Here is a 20,629-nt window from a genome sequence, read left to right on the forward strand (position 1 = left end):
TGTGGAATCATAGAATATTTAATTGGGGGGGGCGGGGAATTAAAAGCACAAGAAGTTGTTTTAATCTATTTTAGTAACTTTAACGCTGACTCATTTAAGCTTGATAATAATGGTAAATGTTTAATTTCTCTAGATTCTCTAGACCAGTTTGCACTTAAATATAAATAATATTGTAGAGATTGTGTTACTTACACTATCCAGTTCTGTGCGCACTCTGACATAGCATCTCTTATACCAGGTGCCTGTGTCACTTTCTATTTCTATAAGCTCATCTATCTGTTTTGGTGTTTTGATCCTATTAACCTATGGAGAACATAAGAAGAAGGGTGTTTTTTTCCTACTTGAGAAACAAAAACATTTGACAGCTGAAGAAAGTTAACAGCCTTATTTAAAAGGGGATAAACAGTTTCAAGTTGTATGTTTATAAATTAAAACATCTAACCTTGGCTACAGTTTCCATCTCTTGAGAAAGAAAGAGAAGTACGATTTGCATGGAAGGTCAACTGAACAGGAGAATATGAAAGTGCAGGTTCTTCAGAAACAGGGATATTTTGCGGTATTATTAGAGAAATCAGATTATCTGTAGAGCTTTTAAAAGCTATAAAAATGGTTGGTTGTAGCTCTTTAAAAACATATTTTTAATGAATGAAGGAAATAAATTCATATGAGAATATCAGTTTTTAATTTTGTTAAGATTTTTGTATAATACCCTTCAAAAATGAGTTATAGCCAATATAAAAAAGAAGCAACTACACAGTCCCTATTAAATCTAACAATACATTAAAAAAGAACATTATAGGCATTCATTATTGGGAAAATTCCAGCCAGGCAGGGAGAAGAGATCAGGTGGGGAACTAGCCTTGAGTCTTTTCACAGCCAGAAGAGACATAAAGCTGACCCCCTTTAAGTTTCATGGAATCTTATCTGTTGTTCCCAAGGGAAGGCAAGCAGTCTGGGAGATTCCTGTACATTAGGTAGAACAAAATAAAGTAGTCAACTCGAACCTTTCATATGTAGATTTGGCTACTTGTGCCTGACAGTCATTAACTTATGATCACAACTGGGACCGGAATTTCCACTACTAAGTGATGAGGTCATAAAGTGCAATTCACATGACTTAGTGACAGCAATCCTGGCAGTCCAAGTTGCAATGCATGAGTTGTTAAGCCAACAGCAGAGGGAGATCCAGATAAGGAGTGCAGGACTGCTGCAGGGTGGTGGGGGAAGCCCAATGCAGGTTATGTGTGAGTTGCAGTGTGGTGCGAATTCAGGGGGTGTTGCAGTGTGGTGCGAATTCAGGGAGGCTAGGATAAAAAGGTGCAGGGTATATGTGTATTTGTGTGTGAACATAGAGAAACTGGGAAAAGAATATGCTGCAGCCCCGGGGCTGCAAGAATTAAGAATTATGGCCAGATAATTTTATCAAGGCTATCTGGACCCCAGTGACAACTAGATCAAGAAATGTCCTTAAAGAAAAATATATCTTCAAGATCTATGTGAATAATCATTGTAGATACTCTTCATGGTATTATTTTCTTCAAGAAGAATATATGGTTTCTATTGATAACTTTTCCAATCTAAATTACAACTAATTTTCCACTAGTGAGGTATAGTATAAAAAAATACGCACTGTGAAAACTTTTTCAGGTTGGCCACGAGCTCGCATATTTGTATCATGAATTTGTTTGAGAATCATCCAAGCTTCATCATGTTTTCCAATCTACGGATATGAAAACATTTGAAAATTTCAGGAACAATTATAAAATGCAAGTTGTTGATAAAGCAATATGTATTAACTCTTTCCTCACTCAAAATACATCTACATTTAAAGAAATATTTTGGCATCTTTTTCTATCTCTCTCAGTGGCATATTGTGGAATATATTTGGCATCTACAGTAATAGTCTTAAATCACCTCATTTATTGCAATATTATAAAGTAATATTTATAGTGAACATTGCTCCCTAATTTGTTTAGAATGATCTTCAGCAATACATTCATTTTTTCAAGATAGTTCACCAAATCAGATTAGAATAAAATTTCATGATAACAAAAGCAACCATAAAACAGCATCAGACTAAAAGCAATATATATAGTATAAATCAAACCTTGATAGAATGTTTTAAATTTCTTTTATTAAATCTCTCAAAGAGAAAGAGGCAAATAACATTTTCCAGAGAGAGAACTTCAAAAATGTCAAGTCCCCACTGAAAATGCTTGGGCTGATTTTTTTGTTATTTAAATGATGGATCTGATGTTGATATTAAGACCCAGGTAAGCTCAACTTTTTGAAGAAATGTAAATATTTTACCTCAAGCAAGAACCTTGGACTTTCTGGCATGAAAGTTAGTGCCACCACAGCAGAAACACAAGGTAGGGCACACATTATAACAAACACTCGCCAACTGTGAAACTGATATGCAGATCCCATGCTGAAACTCCATCCTGAAAAAGAAGAAAAAGACACGTATTATAAATGCAACATATTTTAAAAGAATGGCATCATGGCTTATAAACCCAGATAATTTCTGAGAGCAGGACAAAAGTTCTGCCTATTCCATAGAATCTGCACTTCGAAAATTCTTTTTTCTTCTTTCAAAAGTCAAATGCCACAGTAAAACCAATGCCACATTCTGTGATTAAATGTCACTACTTTATCCAGAGCTGTGAGTGTGAAAAGGCTTATTGATACAACTTAGTGTATTGCCTATAATTGGTGACAGCTGCTGAGAATTCAATGGAATGACTATTTCTCCTTGGTAATCCCCCATTATTTCTGGCATTAGCTATCTTTTTTGCCAGTACTTCAAGAAGAAAACCACAAAATTCCACTTCTGTGGCTGTACGACAGGCCGTTACTGCCACCATGTCCAAAGGTAGTATCTATTGCTTTAACAAGATTTTGTTCTGATCATTTCTTAGCATTACCTCTCCTTCCTTCCTTCCTTCCTTCCTTCCTTCTTGTAGTCATTTATTATCATTTAAGTAAAAGCAATAGCATTCATATGACCCAGAGTTTATTGTGATCAATACATTTTGGGAAATCTATTAATTACTTCTGTCTGTGGAGACTAAAAACATTTTATTCTTTCCCCCATAATTCTTTTAAAAAAATCAAAACCAGGCAGGATATATTAATGTGTACCTGCTCTTTAGTTACTTAGAAAAGAAAGTTATTTCTTTATCTCTGGCAGTTATCTAATTTAGCTATAAATTTCTAATTTAAGTCTGCACTAAAAAGACTATAAAATTATCACTCAATTTTCAATGATCATATTAATTATGAAGAGATCATGGTAAAAAGGAACTGCCTTTTCATTATTTGTATATAGACCAAGTATTTATTTTGTACAGATCTGCAATAACTCTTTCCTTTGCATTACATGTATTACATATCTTCAATAAGATTCAGAACCAGCTAATACATTAGGTTTATTTTATACTTTGCATATCTGTATCTAGGATCCAACACATTTAACTACATAAAATTAAAAAATACATCTTCTCTTATAATATATATTAATACTGTACCTATGCTATTACCTTTCTACAAAAAAGATCTAAAATATAATTACCAAAACCCAACTAACCATCAAGGAATACAATTTTGCCTTCTTGAAAATTTGGATCCTTTACTTTTTAATAGCTCAACAGAGTAACAAACTAATCTATTTTTAAAATAAATATAATTTTATTTATTTTAAGGTAAAACCATACAATTGTCTATAGCTTTATACAAGTGATTATACTATTATATGTCATTTTGTTTTTTGAAGAAGCCAAGATTTGTTGCAAATGAAGAATGAGATTTCTAGATATTCCTTTCTAGAACTAAATTTAAAATGGCATTTGGAATAGATTTCTCTGCAGATGAACACTGCTGTCAAATGGAGGTGTGGTCTTGGTTTCCATCTGCCATTCCTTCTTTGTAACCTAACAGGAAGATATATAGTGTTCTTTGTCTGATTCATTCAGACAGCAATGCAGTTCGGCAAAGTTAAACTTCACCCTTGCTCTCTGCAAATGCTGCATTCAAAAATCATTAATCTTGAAAGCAGCAGCAAGTTCCAAGGGGTGAGGCGGGTTATTAAAACAATAGGCCCAAGTGCATGTTGGGAACAGTTTTCTGGGGCTGTTGCATAAAATAAAACCTTCAGCTTTTTTTCAATCTCTGCAGCAGCTTCACATTAAATATCACCTTCTCACTCTACTGATTACAAGAAAGACCAAATAAATCATTCAAGTTCCAATGACAGACTACAGGATGATATTAGCATAAGAGAGATCAATGATAAAACACACAAACTTCCTATTCAAACAGAACCCATTATAGCCAAGAAAGGCTGTCTTGTTTTACCAAAAACAATAAAACGTGCATCTTTAATTTCTAATCTCTTTTCAGAATAAACCAACTCTAAACTAGTTTTTGTGTGTTGGGAGGGCAAGGGAAGTGTTTTTTTCTGTTTTGCAGCAAAAAGATAGCTTCTAGAATATTTTCCATAAATGTATGTATTTCAGAGTGCTATATCAGAATATATCTGCACTAAGGCTGAATCCAACACCTTTAGAGTAAAGACGGTTTTGTGAAAGCCTCAAATAGAGGCTTTGGGAGAGGATACAAGACGTCAAGATGGAAGGCACGACCACACATGTTCCCTTTTTATATTTCATGATGCACATAAGGAGGGCAGGCTTTGATCATGCAGTCACAACTGCCATTTTAATGGGGGTTTTTATGCCCCTTTCCTTAATATTAACCAATGGTATCATTTATTTGGAACTATTGCAAATGAATAATTTGCATATACATTTATGGGAACAATCCCCTGTCCCTTTATTTCTCACATTTAATATATATTTAATTGCAAAAATATCTAGTATTTAAATATTTATATTTGTACATTTATTCAATCATAATAAAATAAAGTATTTTTTCCTGAAAAATCACCAACCACATAAAAAAACAATAAAAAAGCCACTCATTTGAGTTTGGATTAAGACCCGAGACATTGCAACCGCCATAAACACATGTCAGTTGCCAAATGACCAAACTCCGATCATACGGAAATGCTGCAACGTTTGTTAAATTCATGTCACTTTTTTCAGTGCTGCTGTAATTTTGAATGGTCACTAAATGAATGGTTGTCAGTCAAGGACTACCTGTATAACAGAAAGTCAGGGAGTACAAAGGGATGTATTGATTGGATATTAAAGGAATTTATTAGCTGTCTTTCTCCTTGGGAAAAATGTTATGGTCCCTGAGATAATGTTTCTCAGATTCTCTTCTCATTCCAAATTCAGAACCCTGAATCTCAGAAGGAGGAACATGACTTGAGAATCCACGCCAGTGTTGGTTTTCCATTCTGCAAATCTCCACAGCTGGTTCTCAGGTGAGGAATTCCAAATGTATGAAAAGCTCCAAGTCCAAAGCATCATTAGCTTTCAAACCTCTTCCACGTCCACAAATAATTAAAGGCGCTTACAATAGGTCAGCCATCAGAATGACCTATCAAAGAACACAATTATTTATCCCCCAGATTTCATTTAAGGCTACTGTTTTTGAATTCTTTGTTGTTGTTTTTTAAACCAGACTTTTTTTTTATAGATATAATGATACCTGGTTGGACTGAGAGGTTTCTGGCTCAAACTCCCATTCAACCATGGAGTTCAATAGATTACACTGTCTCAATCTGCACAGGATTGTCATTGTAGAAGTAACATTAAAAACCATCATATAAGCCATTTTGAACTCCAGAGAAAAGTCAAGGTATGTAGTGTTAGTGATATCATTGTATTTATGATGTACACTGCCTACAGTCACTCGTTGAGATGGGCAGCTATAGAAATCAAATCAAATTAAATCAAAAATAAATTCTTACTATGGCTATGGGGATATACACTAGGAAAAGGGATACTGGTTTCAATTAGATATAAAGGTTAGCTGAACTAGCCACTGGATGGCACTCTTATAACATTTAGATGCAAAACTATTAGTACCAATCTTGTCTCAATTTAAGATTCATATAAACTCTTCACAACCTGCTATTCTAAATAGCTTCATTGTATTCAGGATAGAATATTTAGGGGAAGAGTGAAGCTTTCATCGACCCCTAAAGCAAATCTAATGGGCATCAGGAGGATGTAAAAAGAAGGGGAAATATGGTCCACCAGCAATGTTCCTTCTTTGGTAGATGGAAATGACTGGATTTCAACATTTTTTAGCAATTTTTAACATGCAAATATCTTTACAATAATCCTGTTTCCCATCATTATCATCCACTTTTAAAATATATTTTGCATGCTTTCAAGTTGAAAACAGCCCCTATTCATTTAAATGAAGCTGCATCTTCTACCACATTGTAGTAATAAAATTCAAAAGAGAGTTAAAAAGATTCAAAAGGAAAATGTACTTGGCTTAGTAAACCGTTTATTATACTGCCTGCAAAGAGATGTATTCTGCCTAAAACAATTCGCTGTCTTCTATAATGAAGTCAGCCATGACCATTGCAATCGGCTTTCTGCTACCAATAATGTATCTTCCAAAAATATAGTAGGCTTAGATGCACAGACCATTAGAACTGGCTTGTCAAATAAAAGAAACTTTTGAACTCAGATATTTGATAATGTAAAAGTTAAAATGTCTAAAACCATAAACAAGTAATTCTGAATAATAAAAACATAAAAGTACAGGAAAAGTACAGGAAAACAATACATTAGGAACCTAGGTTGTGATGTAAATGTATCATCTATCTCGGCCAGAATTAAAATTATTCTTATGCTGAATATAATCTTGTTTATAGATTCTTTGTTTCTCTCTCCGTTTTGATATATTTATCTTACAATACTGGCCAACAGAAGTATTCTGAAATAGCTTGGTATCCAGCACTATAAATCATATTTAAATAGTTACGGGTAATTCTCAATTTATGACCATTTATTTAGCAACCATTTAAATTATAACAATGCTGAAAAAAGTGACTTATAACTGGTCCTCACATTTACAACCTTGCAGCATCCACATGGTCACATGATCACCATTTGCAACTTTCCCAGCCAGCTTCCAACAATCTCAATACAATACCGTGTTTCCCTGAAAAGGAAAGACCCAACCAGAAAATAAGCCCTAGCATGATTTTTCAAGATGCTCGTAATATAAGCCCTATCCCCAAAATAACCCCAGTTAAGATTGTCAGCCAGACATCCATCGCAACACATGATGGACATATTGAATTATAAAATAACTATATATAATATTATTGGCGCGCTCTGGGGCTGCAAAGCCCATGCAGCGCAGGGGAGTCCGAGCACTGCGACTGCCCGGCAGGCCCTCCAAGCAGCAGGCAGAGGCAGAAGTGTGGGGGGGGCACATGATCCGACCTACCGGATGCGCTGGGTGGCCGCCCATCCACTCCATCCTACAGTCTGTCTGTCAGGCATATTTTTAGGGGAAAATATGCCTGAAAGTCCTTTTTAGTGTTTCATTAATCAGACATATGACACTGTCTTTGCTTGCCCGTTGTCGCGATGAGGCAGGTGGCTGCACAGCATGTCCGGCAGATCTGCTGCCGCCACTACAAGGTGAGGCAGGTGGTGAGGCGGGGTGGCACCATGCCACGGTCCCTGAGCGCTCGGCCCCCGCTGTCTAACCTTGTCCTCCAGCTCCACCACACACATGAGATGAGCCACCTGCCCACTGCCCCACCCAACAGCCCTGGCATACAGGAAAGGCGGGGAGCCCCCATCCCCAAGAGGCAGCTGGGACTCCCCTCCCCATTCCTGCCCTAGCCCAGCCCCAGAGCTGCCCTATGCACCCGCACTCACGTATCTCGGAGCCCTGCAGCCAGGCCACCTCCACCCCGCCACTTGCCTTACCTCGCGGTGGCCGCATCACCCCATCATAGCCCTGGGCAAGCAAAGACAGATGAGGGGACGGAGTGGGCAAGCGGCTGCCCAATGCATCCAGAGGGCCAGATCACGTTCCTCCCCCCCCCACGCCTCTACCTATGTCTGCTGCTTGGAGGGCTGACCCATCAGCGCTTGGACTGCCCCAGGTGCAGGTCTTATGCTTGACATGTCTATTGTACCAATAAGCCCTAATGTGTCTTTTGGAGCAAAAAATAATGTAAGACCCGGTGTTGTTTTTAGAGAAGCATGGTAGGAGAAGCCTGATTCACTAAACAATTACATGATTATTACTTAATCCATAATAATTTCTGCAAAAAAAAATTGTAAAATTGGGTGTGAGCACATGATGATTCATTTAATGACCACACTGCTTACCTATGGAAGTTCCAGTCCTAATTGTTGATGTAAGTCTAGGACTATCTATAGATTATTAGCAAAACAAATTTATTTAAAAAAAATACTGTAATATTCCTTTTTAAAAACTAGATTTGAATTTGATGCAATCATGTATATTTTCAGTTAGGAACATATATGTTATGGGAGAATTGTAAGCATATCCCCTAAAATCCTCTGGAGAAAAAAATAAGTATCTGTCCAGATAAGTATCTGTCCAGATACAAAAGGTGGCAATGGTTAGATAGTCTTAGTACTATTGATGACTAACCAACATCAGATTTTGCTTTCCTTGGGAAAAAAGCCTCACAACTCCAAGACTGCACTTGTTTTTCATCTCAACGACAAGTTGTTGACAAAACAATTCTTTGGTAGGCAGAGTTGGAAAGACAAAGAGAAGAGGAAATGCTGTTTAATAATGAAATAATTAGGGGCAACTGTTTTGTGCATTGGCTTATTTTTAACACGTGTGAACAATATTGGGCATGTTCGTGAATAAGCTGTTGAAGTGACATAAAATAAAATTTGAATAGCAACGTGCCAAGTCAACATTTGTGTTTATGTCAATCAATTTGGGGAATCTGTCAAGCTTGCAGTTGTTCCCAGCAAAAGAAAAAGAAATGACGAATTCTGAGCTGAATAAGCTTAGTTTCCTGTTTGCCCAAATTTTAATAAAGGTTTATTTATTTAATTTATATCATGCCTTTATTATTTTATACACAACTCAAGACAGCAGACATATCCCTCCTGCTCTTATTTTTTCCCCCACATCAACAACAACCCTGTGAGGTGAGTTGACTGAATGAGAGTAAGTGGCCTAAGGCACCCAGCTGGCTTAAGAGCCCTTTCATATTTGGGTCTAACTGTGACACAAGCATGCCCCAATAACCTCTGCTCTAGCCATGTCCTCATGATTTTGCCTCCATTGTGTATCATTCTAGTCATAAATTTCAGTAGTTTTCTGCAGCACAAGGGAGAACAGGTCTGTCAGCTCCCAAAACATAATGGTAAAGCTTGTATATTGAATTTTAAAAAGAGCTACTATAATTATAAAACAAAACATTTCTCCCTTCATTATTCTAGGGTTGTGCATTCCTGCATATACTACTGGGATTTTAGATCATGCAGGTTTTCCCACATGAAATTGACACCCAAAGAACAATGTCTTTGTTTGGACATCTTGGGGTAAGGGCCAAATAAAGTCCCATGCTTGTGTATTTACTTCACATAGATCTGTAACTGCAGACAATGGCTTCTGTTAACAGAATTATATCAAACTGAAATTAAAAATATACACATGCATATTGTCAAGAACTCTATGTACATATATTTACTGATTAAATAAGTAATTCCATCATGAAAATCATGAAAATGTCAATGGAAGAACAATTGCAGTTTAAACTCATTTAGTGCTTATGTACAATGGCAATAGAAGTTATAGAAAATAATACTGCACTTCTCACCATAATGAGGAATGATTGCCCAGGCCATGGCAGATGCATAGATACCTCCAATCATCCAAAACATGCAAAGCCAACTTAAATGTTCACCACGTTTCTCTCGAGCAAGTACTTCAGCAAAATATGAAAATACAACTGGAACAGCTCCTCCAATCCTAAAAAAAAAAGAGGAATAACAGGAACAAAAAGTCTGTAGAAGCTCTGGATTATTTTGAGGAAAAGCATGCTGAAAGCAATAGAGTTCTGGGAATCTTGACAAATAAATCAATTACTTATTTACATCAAAGAAATGTTGATTAAGGAAAGCTTATATGCTGTAAATCACTGTATTGCTGAACATTATCCGGGCACAGCTTTGAAGGAATACAAGCATGCTGAATCCCCAAGCTTTTCTTTGGCTTTATTGTAATCTGAGATGGAAAAGAATGTAAATTCTCCCAGCCTCTCTGAATTGCTTTTATTTAGTGTTTTTGTTTTGCTCCAGCAAAGCAAAGACTCTGATGGATTTGCTCATCCCCAAAAGGCATAACAAACTGCTATGGGCCAATCTAAAAATTATAGGGCTATCAGTGCATGTAACATAGATGTGTGTGTGGACAAGAACATCAACCTTGCTGTCAAGGAAAATCAAGCTCTTAATAGCGAGTGCCACACAAAGTGCACTAACCAAATAGGTGGTAAGACAATAGGGGAACTCAGGCACCACACAGGTTATGTAGAATGTAAGCACAGGGTTGGTCATAAAGGACTCAAATGTCTATACACCAATGCACAGAGTATGAACAGCAAACAGGGTGAACTAGAAATTCAGGTTAATGTGGGCAGATATGATATTGTTGCCATTACGGAAACATGGTGGGATGAAACCCACAAATGGAACACACAGCTAGAGGGATTTAAATTATTTAAAAGAAACAGACCAAATAAAAGAGGAGGTGGAGTTGCTCTCTATATAAGAAATAACTACATCTCTACAGAAATAGAGCACAACAATGATGAAAACTGTTTTGAATGCATTTGGGTCAATATAAAAGGGGGGGGGAAACGACATTGCCATAGGTGTATACTATAGGCCACCCAACCAAACACAGGAAATAGATGAACTTTTTGCTAGTCAGTTAACTAAGGTATGTAGGAAGCACATCACAATAGTAATGGGGGACTTTAACTACCCTGACATCAACTGGGAGACAAACTCTGCACCAAGCGGAAGATCAAACAGGTTCCTGGCAAACCTAGCAGACAACTTTGTCTCCTAAAAAGTAGAGAAGGGAACTAGGGGATTAGCCATTTTGGATCTAATTCTCACTAACAGAGATGAAATGATAGAAGGTGTTGAAGCCATAGGAACCCTGGGAGGAAGTGATCATGCAATATTGGAATTCAACATTATGGAAGCACAGGCGCGATCTAACAAAATGAGATTCAAACTTAGCAAGGAGAGAACTAAGGAGAAACTTCCTGACAGAACAATTAACCAGTGGAACAACCTGCCTCCAGAAGTGGTGAATGCTCCAACACTGGAGGTTTTTAAGAAGAGACTGGACAGCCATTTGTCCAAAATGGTATAGGGTTTCCTGCCTGAGCAGGGGGTTGGACTAGATGACCTCCAAGGTCCCTTCCAACTTTACTATTATTATTATTATTATTATTAATCTAACAAAATGAAATTCAATGGTGAAAAAAGTAAGGTTCTACATTTAGGCAAGAAAACCCAAATGTACAGGTATAGTATAGGGGGTACTTTGCTCAATAGTAGTAACTGTGAGAGGGATCTCGGAGTCCTAGTGGACAATCATTTAAATATGAGCCAGCAGTGTACTGCAGCTGCCAAAAAAGCCAACACAGTGCTAGGCTGCATTAACAGAGGGATAGAATCAAGATCATGTGAAGTATTAATACCACTTTACAATGCCTTGGTGAGGCCACACTTGGAATACTGCATCCAGTTTTGGTCACCGCAATGTAAAAAAGATGTTGAGACTCTAGAAAGAGTACAGAGAAGAGCAACAAAGATGATTAGGGGACTGGAGGCTAAAACATATAAGGAACAGTTGCTGGAAGTGGTTATGTCTAGTTTAATGAAGGGAAGGACAAGGGGGAACATGATAGCAGTGTTCCAATATCTCAGGGGCCGCCACAAAGAAGAGGGAGTCAAGCTATTTTCCAAAGCGCCTGAAGGCAGGACAAGAAGCAATGGATGGAAACTAACCAAAGAGAGAAGCAACCTAGAACTAAGGAGAAACTTCCTGACAGTTAGAACAATTAACCAGTGGAACAACCTGCCTCCAGAAGCAGTGAATGCTCCAACACTGGAAGTTTTTAAGAAGAAACTGGACAGCCATTTGTCCAAAATGGTATAGGGTTACCTGGCTGAGCAGGAGGTTGGACTTGATGACCTCCAAGGTCCCTTTCAACTTTTTTTTTATTATTATTATTATTATTATTATTATTATTATTATTATTATTATTATTATTATTATTATTATTATTATTATTATTATTATTATTATTATTATTTTAAAGGGTGATGGGACTGCATGTTTTCCAGGCACCACTGACATGGAATGATGCAGAGGTATCAGCAGGGTGTGATCAAAAAAGTATTGCACATAAAAAGCAGACAATGCTTCAACTGGGCCTTTTGGGCTATTATCTTGACTATTTTGAAATCCTGCAGACATCCCTGGATGGATGCTTCTAACACTTGACACAGAGCCAAAGGGTCAGATATCAAAGGGAGAGATAGAAACATTCATTGATTTCGCTGAAGTAACAGGAAGAAGAAAGTATATACAGTAAATGCATGTGGGACAGAACTGAGGATGTGGAAGAAACATGTCCATGTTGATCAGGGATACTAATGATGCAATGGAGGAATGTGAAAAGGTCACCCAAAATTGGTTTAAAATTCTCTTAAAATGTCTTTTATTGGTGGTATATGAGGTACAGTCTTTTGTATTTCAAACAATATATTAGCTAATGACTGCTATTTCAGTCTTTGTAAACAGACTTTAAATATAGAGTGAAATAAATAATGCAGTAGTAAAGATTTTTTTAAATCAACTGTATTGAATAATCAAAGCGAGCCATGCATATGGGGGTCCTCAGTGTTCTCTCAGCTTGGTTGTTCTTGGTAGTTCAAGAAAACAATGAAGCTCAGAGAGGAGCCCACAGTTCAACCATGAGCTACAAATATTCATTTCTATGAGCAATGCACATTTTAATGATATTTTTGATGGCTTAGAATCAGTGTTTCTCAACCCTGACAATTTTAAGGCATGTGGACTTCAACTCCCAGAATTCCATAGCCAGCATTGCTGGCTGTGGAATTCTGGGAGTTGAAGTCCACATGCCTTAAAATTGTCAAGGTTGAGAAACACTGGTTAGATAGTGGATATTTGGGAATTGTTATGTGGTACATATGGTATTTCAAATATCATTACCAACCTTAAACAATGATAAGCTCCCATTCTACATAAGCTGTTCAATATGTTTGAAATTTAGCTTTGATTATCATAAGCTCTTAATGCTGATGTTGGTGCTTAAGGAGACATCTGAGGCAACATCACCACATACTGAAATACTTTATGTAACTGTTAAATACTGAAAAGTCTTGCTATTTAATATTTAGAAACTTTAACAATTTTCACATAGAAGATTATCACACATGAGTCACTGTTCAGATTCAGAGAAATGTAAGCAGCATCGTGCTTTGGAAATGGGATTTTCCAGTGTCTTTTTTGCTGAAATCTTCTCCCATCATTTCCTATTTGCAACAAACTGGAGATTCAAAGGCAACTATTTAATTCAGAAAGGCAATATCCATCTAGGAAATGGTGCAAAGGAAAGGAGGACAAAGAGACAAATATTTAATGGCACAATTTTTGTCTCTGAGGTCTCCTTACGGAGGACATTTCATAACTGCAAATTTGGCACTCTTCAGCTTAAACTAATATTAGGTCCCACTGCGGCTGGAAAAGAGATCTCCTGCAATGCTACTGAGATACCATGGAGAAATAATTGAAGGAAAGAATGCTATGCATATTACATTGTGCTCCTGAAAGAGTTTAAAATTTAACAAATACACAAATGAATTTATTGTGTCAATTACAAAATATACTAAAAATATTTATATTTTATTATTTATTAATTTTATGCTACTTTTCAATTCATTTAAAATTCCAAATCAATTTATAACAAAAAATACAGTAACATAACAAAAAATCAACCATTTAAAATTAAATTATAACTAAATGAACAATTATTATTGAGAGCTGGCAATGATTCAGGTCGCCCACCTCAAGCAATCAAACACATGGACAATAGACAATAAAGCACAGACTTGACATAAGCATTTAATGGTATGTACCAAGGTATAGCTATAATATCTTGAAGGACTGAAGTATAGCAAACATGCATAACAGTGAAAATTATTGGGGTATAAAATGTTCTAACCTAAAAGAATATATCAGGATTGATCCAAAATCAAAACAAATTGTTTTAGATTAGGCCATCTTAAAAACATCCCTTGCCCAGGTTTGAAACAGCAATTCAAAGATTGGTCAGATTGTTTCAAATTCATAATGTTTTGCATACCTTGAAGTCATTCAAAGGAATACAGTAAAACAGAAAATATGTAAGCATTCCCATTACATGTGATAAAAAACATGATCTCTTTATAAACTCCCAAATTTCAAGATTTATTTCATAGAACATTTCCTTAGAAGTGAACCTATAGAATTCTGTAACTTTTTTTTTTAGAATGTAACTTAAAATCCTAGTAAATCAGCATTATCATTAAGGTCAACTAGTTGGAATAAATTAAATATATATATTCAAATGGATAAATCTTTGACATAATACTCTACTATATCACATAAAGAATTGGGACTTTTTTAGGGCTCAGTCTCTCTGGATCAGACTTTACACTTGCACAATCCAAAGATGGCACAAAGATGGTTGTCTATGTAGGTTCTCAATCATCCAGGTCATGGTGGTCCCAAAGGTGCTTTTTCAAAGGCAACTGGTCTTTCTTGTTTTTCTTTGAAGACATTTCACTTCTCATCCAAGAAGCTTCTTCAGCTATGACTGGATGGTGGGGAATGGAAAGATTTATATTCCTTGCGGATAGCTGGTCATTTGCATTCTTTTAGAGAGTTGTTGAGGCCACTTGGAGGTTGTCTGTGTCCTTAGGGTCACCTGAGTAATGCAAATGGGTGTGGAGCCTTCTTGGAACTGCTGAAAGGACTGTGTTGTGGAGCTGTGCTTTCTGCATAATGTTTTCTGCCCTGTGTCCCTTCACTGTTGAACACAGCCACAGGCTGTTGGGGATGAGTCTATATTGTCTGCATCTCAAACTGAACCACAAATGGTTCCTGTAGTCTGCAATTTTTCTGGAAATCCTTTCATACTCCCACATTATTTGAAGGGTGTTCATCCCAAAGTGCATAGCTAAATGTCTATGGAAATTCTCAGTTATCCAGGTCATGGAAACTTCTTGGATAAGAAGCAAAACGTTTTCAAAGAAAAACAAGGAAGTCCAGTTGCCTCTTGAAAAAGCATCTTTGGGACAAGCAAGACCTAGATTACTGAGAATCTCCATAGACATTTAGCTATACATTTTGGGATGAATACCTTTCGAATGGTGTGGATGTATGAACAGGTATCAAGAAAAATTGCAGCTTACAAAGACTTCTGAAACCAACAAAAATGGAAGCCTTGCATATCTCTGGGAGGATAACCCAGGGTCCTATATTGTGAAGTTATAAAATTTTTAGAATATTTAACAGGGCAATGCTGTTTGAAGAAGTGGGGGATATGGTCTTACATGAATATTAGCAACTGAGCATTATCATTTAAGTCAATTGATAGGAATGAATTAAATACATCTAAATTGATAATTTTTTGACACAATCCTTTGATATCATAAAAGTTTGATGTAATAAGTTGTTACCTTGGTACTGGTAAAAAGTAACGTTTCCTGCTACTGGTAAAAAAAAAACTACCGTACCTTGTTTTGTGTATAGTATAACATATCAATGAATTACATGGGTACAGTACTTACATTTGTGTCTAAGCTTAATTCCTACTTCCTATTTAGAGATATGTCAACAGTAATTACACTGACTGACACTCTTGCTCAGACTGCTAATGACTGGCAGTTGATTTCTCATACTCTTCTTCAGCTTTCCAAAGCCATCTGCTTTGGGTAGATTTTTGTCCCATGGTGCTCCTCTTCCCCCTTCATTTTCTTTCCAGGCCCTCATTGATGACCACTTCTGAGAGCCTTGCCCCAGGTTCTCCAGGAATAAATAGCAACCTTTCAGCCAAACAAAACTGGTTAATCTATCTCAGGATTTTCAGCCATCACTGTTGGAGTTATCTCCTTTATTCTTCCTTAGCTGAGTAACATTGCCGTACCTGAATAATAGGGCTGACCATAGCCAATAGTGCAGACTAAGAGAATGTAAAAATATCTGAAGCACCCTACTTTCAAATTTGATCTTTTGAAGGGGACCCGGGAATGGGTATCACTTCACCTTAAAACAGATCAGCATACAAACATCATTTAAAAAAATAGAAGAAAGCCGAAGAGCTTACCCAAATCCAGAGAGTAGTCGACAGAAGAGAAAGAAGCCATAGCCCTGGACAAATGATGAAAGGAAAGCAAAGAATCCATTGACAGACATACATATCAGAAGAGATTGCCTCCTTCCCACTTTGTCTGCCAAGCCTCCCCAGAAGAACGCTCCTACCATCATCCCCAGGTATACTATGCTACCTGAAACACATACACAAAAAAAATAATGTGTAGGATTAAACAGGACTATCACGATACATTTTTTTCCTTAATATTAACCAATGGTATCATTTATTTGGAACTATTGCAAATGAATAATTTGCATATACATTTATAGGAACAATCCCCTGTCCCTTTATTTCTCACATTTAATATATATTTAATTGCAAAAATAGCTAGTATTTAAATATTTATATTTGTACATTTATTCAATCATAATAAAATAAAGCACAAAGCAAGCAAATACAAGAACACTACAGCAATAATAGAATAAGAAAATCCCAATATAATGTATTCCACTATAAATCTATATACTACTAAAACTTTCATTGTGTTTATCTTTCTATTTGTACTTCAAGTTAGTCCAAATGGTGCATCATACCACATCAATTTTTGAATCTAGATATCTACAATCTGCCAATTTACGGAATGCATAAAAAAATCTGGGACCCAATACTCCTGTAGAGCTGAAATTACATGATAATCAGACCAGGTTTTTTTTTTCAAAATTTTATTTATAATACAATTAGACCAGTTTTATTCACAAAATTGTCTCTGTGCAGCATGCCCATGGTCACATGATCGTGATTTCCAACGCTCCCTGACAGATTACAACAAAGTCAATGAGGAAGCTAGCAGGAAGTCAGAAATCACTCCCACTCTCATTTTTTTTTCCAGCCCATGGTCATCTGTTTAGCTATTTAGGTGAATAAATATTAATTTATTATTGTTTATTTGCATTAAAATTGCATATTATACATATTATTCATGTATATAAAATTACGTATTATTACATATATATTCTTCTTAGATGATCACAGATCCAACAGTTGTAAAAAAAACTATGATTAGTCTAAAATTAAATTCTGTTCACTCAGACTATACTACCTTTCTCTCAAAGGATAACCTAATGGGTTACAGGGTCCAGTATAGTCTAAAAGAATTACATATCCTCAAGTTCAATGTTTCCTAAAAACATGGGTAGGGAAATGCTGCAGTTGCTTCATCAGCACAAGTTCTTAATTTTGTTCCAAAACCAGGTTGAAACCAGCCACAAACAATTCACAATCTGTTGTGAAAATATGTAAATTCACATATTTACAACTGGTTTTCTGGCCTTACGAAGGATGGAATGCCTCTGAAAAGCTGAGCTGGGGACTAGCATCTCACTGTGTTTAGAATGTTTTCTATATAAAAGAGCCCAAACACAAATGGTGCTGTAAAAANTAGTAAAGTTGGAAGGGACCTTGAAGGTCATCTAGTCCAACCCCCTGCTCAGGCAGGAAACCCTATACCATTTCGGACAAATGGCTGTCCAGTCTCTTCTTAAAAACTTCCAGTGTTGGAGCATTCACCGCTTCTGGAGGCAGGTTGTTCCACTGGTTAATTGTTCTCACTATCAGGAAGTTTCTCCTTAGTTCTAGATTGCTTCTCTCCTTGATTAGTTTCCACCCGTTGCTTCTCGTCCTGCCTCCAGGCGCTTTGGAAAATAGCTTGACTCCCTCTTCTTTATGGCAACCCCTGAGATATTGGAAGACTGCTATCATGTCCCCCCTTGTCCTTCTCTTCATTAAACTAGACATACCCAATTCCAGCAGCCGTTCCTTGTATGCTTTAGCCTCCAGTCCCCTAATCATCTTTGTTGCTCTTCTCTGTACTCTTTCTAAAGTCTCAACATCTTTTTTACATCGCAGTGACCAAAACTGGATACAGTATTCTGAGTGTGGCCTTACCAAGGCATTGTAAAGTGGTATTAACACTTCACGTGATCTTGATTCTATCCCTCTGTTAATGCAGCCTAGCACTGTGTTGGCCTTTTTGGCAGCTGCAGCACACTGCTGGCTCATATTTAGGTAATTGTCCACTAGGACTCCGAGGTCCCTCTCACAGTTACTACTATTGAGCAAGGTGCCACCTATGCTGTACTTATGCATTTGGTTTTTCTTGCCTAAATGTAGAACCTTGCTTTTTTCACCATTTAATTTCATTTTGTTTGATAGTGCCCAGTGTTCAAGTCTGTCCAGATCCTTCTGTATCTTAAGCCTGTCTTCTGGAGTGTTGGCTATTCCTGCCAGCTTGGTGTCGTCTGCACTTACTGGGCACTTATTTCAAATTATAGCCCATACCTTATATTCCTCCATGCACTTTCACAAGAATAAGAATCTGACAAAAAGCGTTTCTCCAGACTTTATTTTGAAAAATCACATGTGATACCACCCCTTCAGCAAATATGAATAGTCTGCCAGGTGAAACCTATACATGAACAGTTTCTCATATATGTTCTATGTAACAAGAGTTCCTAATTCCACAATAGTTGTGGACAACACATGACCATCAGAGGATCAAATGATTTTGCAGCCAAGAGATATTGCCCTGGTCCTCTTCCACATGTTAACTCAATGGGATGGGAGTTTCAATCAAACTTTAGATGACATTTTTATTTTGTAAGGGGAATATACAGTACAGTATATGGCAAATATAAAGTAATAATCAAAAATATGCTGCATATCCTAGGAAAAAGAATAACACAAAGTGGCTACAAACAGAAGTGAACAGGTTGTTTATTTCTGGAGGCAGAATAACCTGCCTCAGAAGTGAACAACTTGCCTCCAGAAGTGGTGAATGCTCCAACACTGGAAGTTTTAAAGAAGATATTGGACAACTATTTGTCTGAAATGGTATAGGGTCTCCTACCTGAGTAGGAGGTTGGACTAGAAGACCTCCAAGGTCCCCTCCAACTCTATTATTATTGTTGTTGTTGTTGTTGTTGTTGTTGTTGTAACAGGAATATCCCACATTCTTCTATTTTGGCTTTTTAGTTTGGAAGGGTGTGTAGTAGCATAAGAGGTGTGCACAAAATGAGACACTGAATTGTTAGCCTTTGGTGCCAAATATAATTTGGAGGTCTCTTTTGGACATGGGAAATGGTTGAATTCAGAACAAGCCCCCTGGCCTTCAAAAATCTGGCCCTTCTGACAGCAGCAAAAACATAATAAAAACAGAAAACCCTTGTTTTTTGATACCTGTGGTCATCCCGATTTTTGCAGCTGAAATCTGGCAGCCTTAGTCCTGGCCTTCCCCAAAATTGGAAGAACAATTTGTCCTGGAAGTATAATTCTCATGGAGAGGAATGTGAGAAGACATAAACTGGCTCTGTGTTATTGAACTCTGACACAGAACACAAATCTTTAAATCAATTTCCTTCATCCAGAGCAGGATGACATGCTAGCAGATTAATTTTAATCCAGTTTTAAAATAAACCTCTTCTATATTGTCTATATAGTACACTGAACCTTACAGGGAGTCAGGAAATGGTGAATTTCTCTCCATCCCAGTACGTAAAGGTTCACTTGCAAATTTACCTTTTTCCTGACTGACTGCCAAAAATAAAAAATAATTATAGCTTCCCTGGCACAATGAGGAAGGGAGAAAGAGCAGGAGGGGAAGGCAAGAGCAGAAGCTCCATTCTGCAATTCCCAATTCTCCGCCAGGCTCCCATTTTACATCTTAAATATAAATTTTATTTACGTCATCAATACTCAGAAGAAAAAAGTAATCATATTGTCCATAAACTCTTCCTCAGCACCACAACTTTTTTTTAAAATGTAAAGTCACAGAAATACTGCAGCAAACATGACAAAGCAGCAATTTCAAAGATGTCATTGCACCAAGATATACTAAGGATGGCATCAACAGCACACAAAATTAAGCAACAGAATGCACACACACACACCTCTAAGCTTACCAGGATAACCAGCACAGTTTCTTGCATTTTTAAATTTTATTTTATTGCAAGCTTTTTTTAAAAAAAATACACATTTTTAAATACTCCAAAAAATACAAAAACAACAAAAATAAGCAATGGAAGAACATCAAAAATAAACAGTAACAAGCAAACCAAAAAGAAGGAAAAATGAGTAATCTGGGCATATAACCTATCCATCAAGTACAGGTAGTCTTTGACTTACAGTTCATTTAGTGACCATTTGAAATTACAATGGCACTGAAAAAATGACTTATGACCATTTTTCACACTTACGGCCGTTGCAACATCCCCGTGGTCATGTGAA

At 36.8% G+C, this 20,629-nt stretch overlaps 1 protein-coding gene across 2 annotated transcripts in view; it reads right to left on the reverse strand.

The window, feature by feature from the left end:
* SV2C (synaptic vesicle glycoprotein 2C) overlaps positions 1-20,629 on the reverse strand; it is a 42,639-nt gene that overhangs the window by 15,248 nt on the left and 6,762 nt on the right. For both annotated transcript variants that reach the window (XM_015822710.1, XM_015822711.1), the window contains exons 2-6: positions 16,361-16,541; positions 9,761-9,912; positions 2,311-2,444; positions 1,631-1,720; positions 193-303 (exon numbers count right to left, since the gene is read on the reverse strand). In XM_015822710.1, coding sequence (XP_015678196.1) covers positions 193-303; positions 1,631-1,720; positions 2,311-2,444; positions 9,761-9,912; positions 16,361-16,541 — 668 coding nt within the window. The remainder of the gene's footprint in view (positions 1-192; positions 304-1,630; positions 1,721-2,310; positions 2,445-9,760; positions 9,913-16,360; positions 16,542-20,629) is intronic.

The sequence above is a fragment of the Protobothrops mucrosquamatus genome, unplaced genomic scaffold (assembly GCF_001527695.2).
Source record: "Protobothrops mucrosquamatus isolate PMUCROS unplaced genomic scaffold, P.Mucros_1.0 scaffold1653, whole genome shotgun sequence".
NCBI classification, from domain to species: Eukaryota; Metazoa; Chordata; class Lepidosauria; order Squamata; family Viperidae; genus Protobothrops; species Protobothrops mucrosquamatus.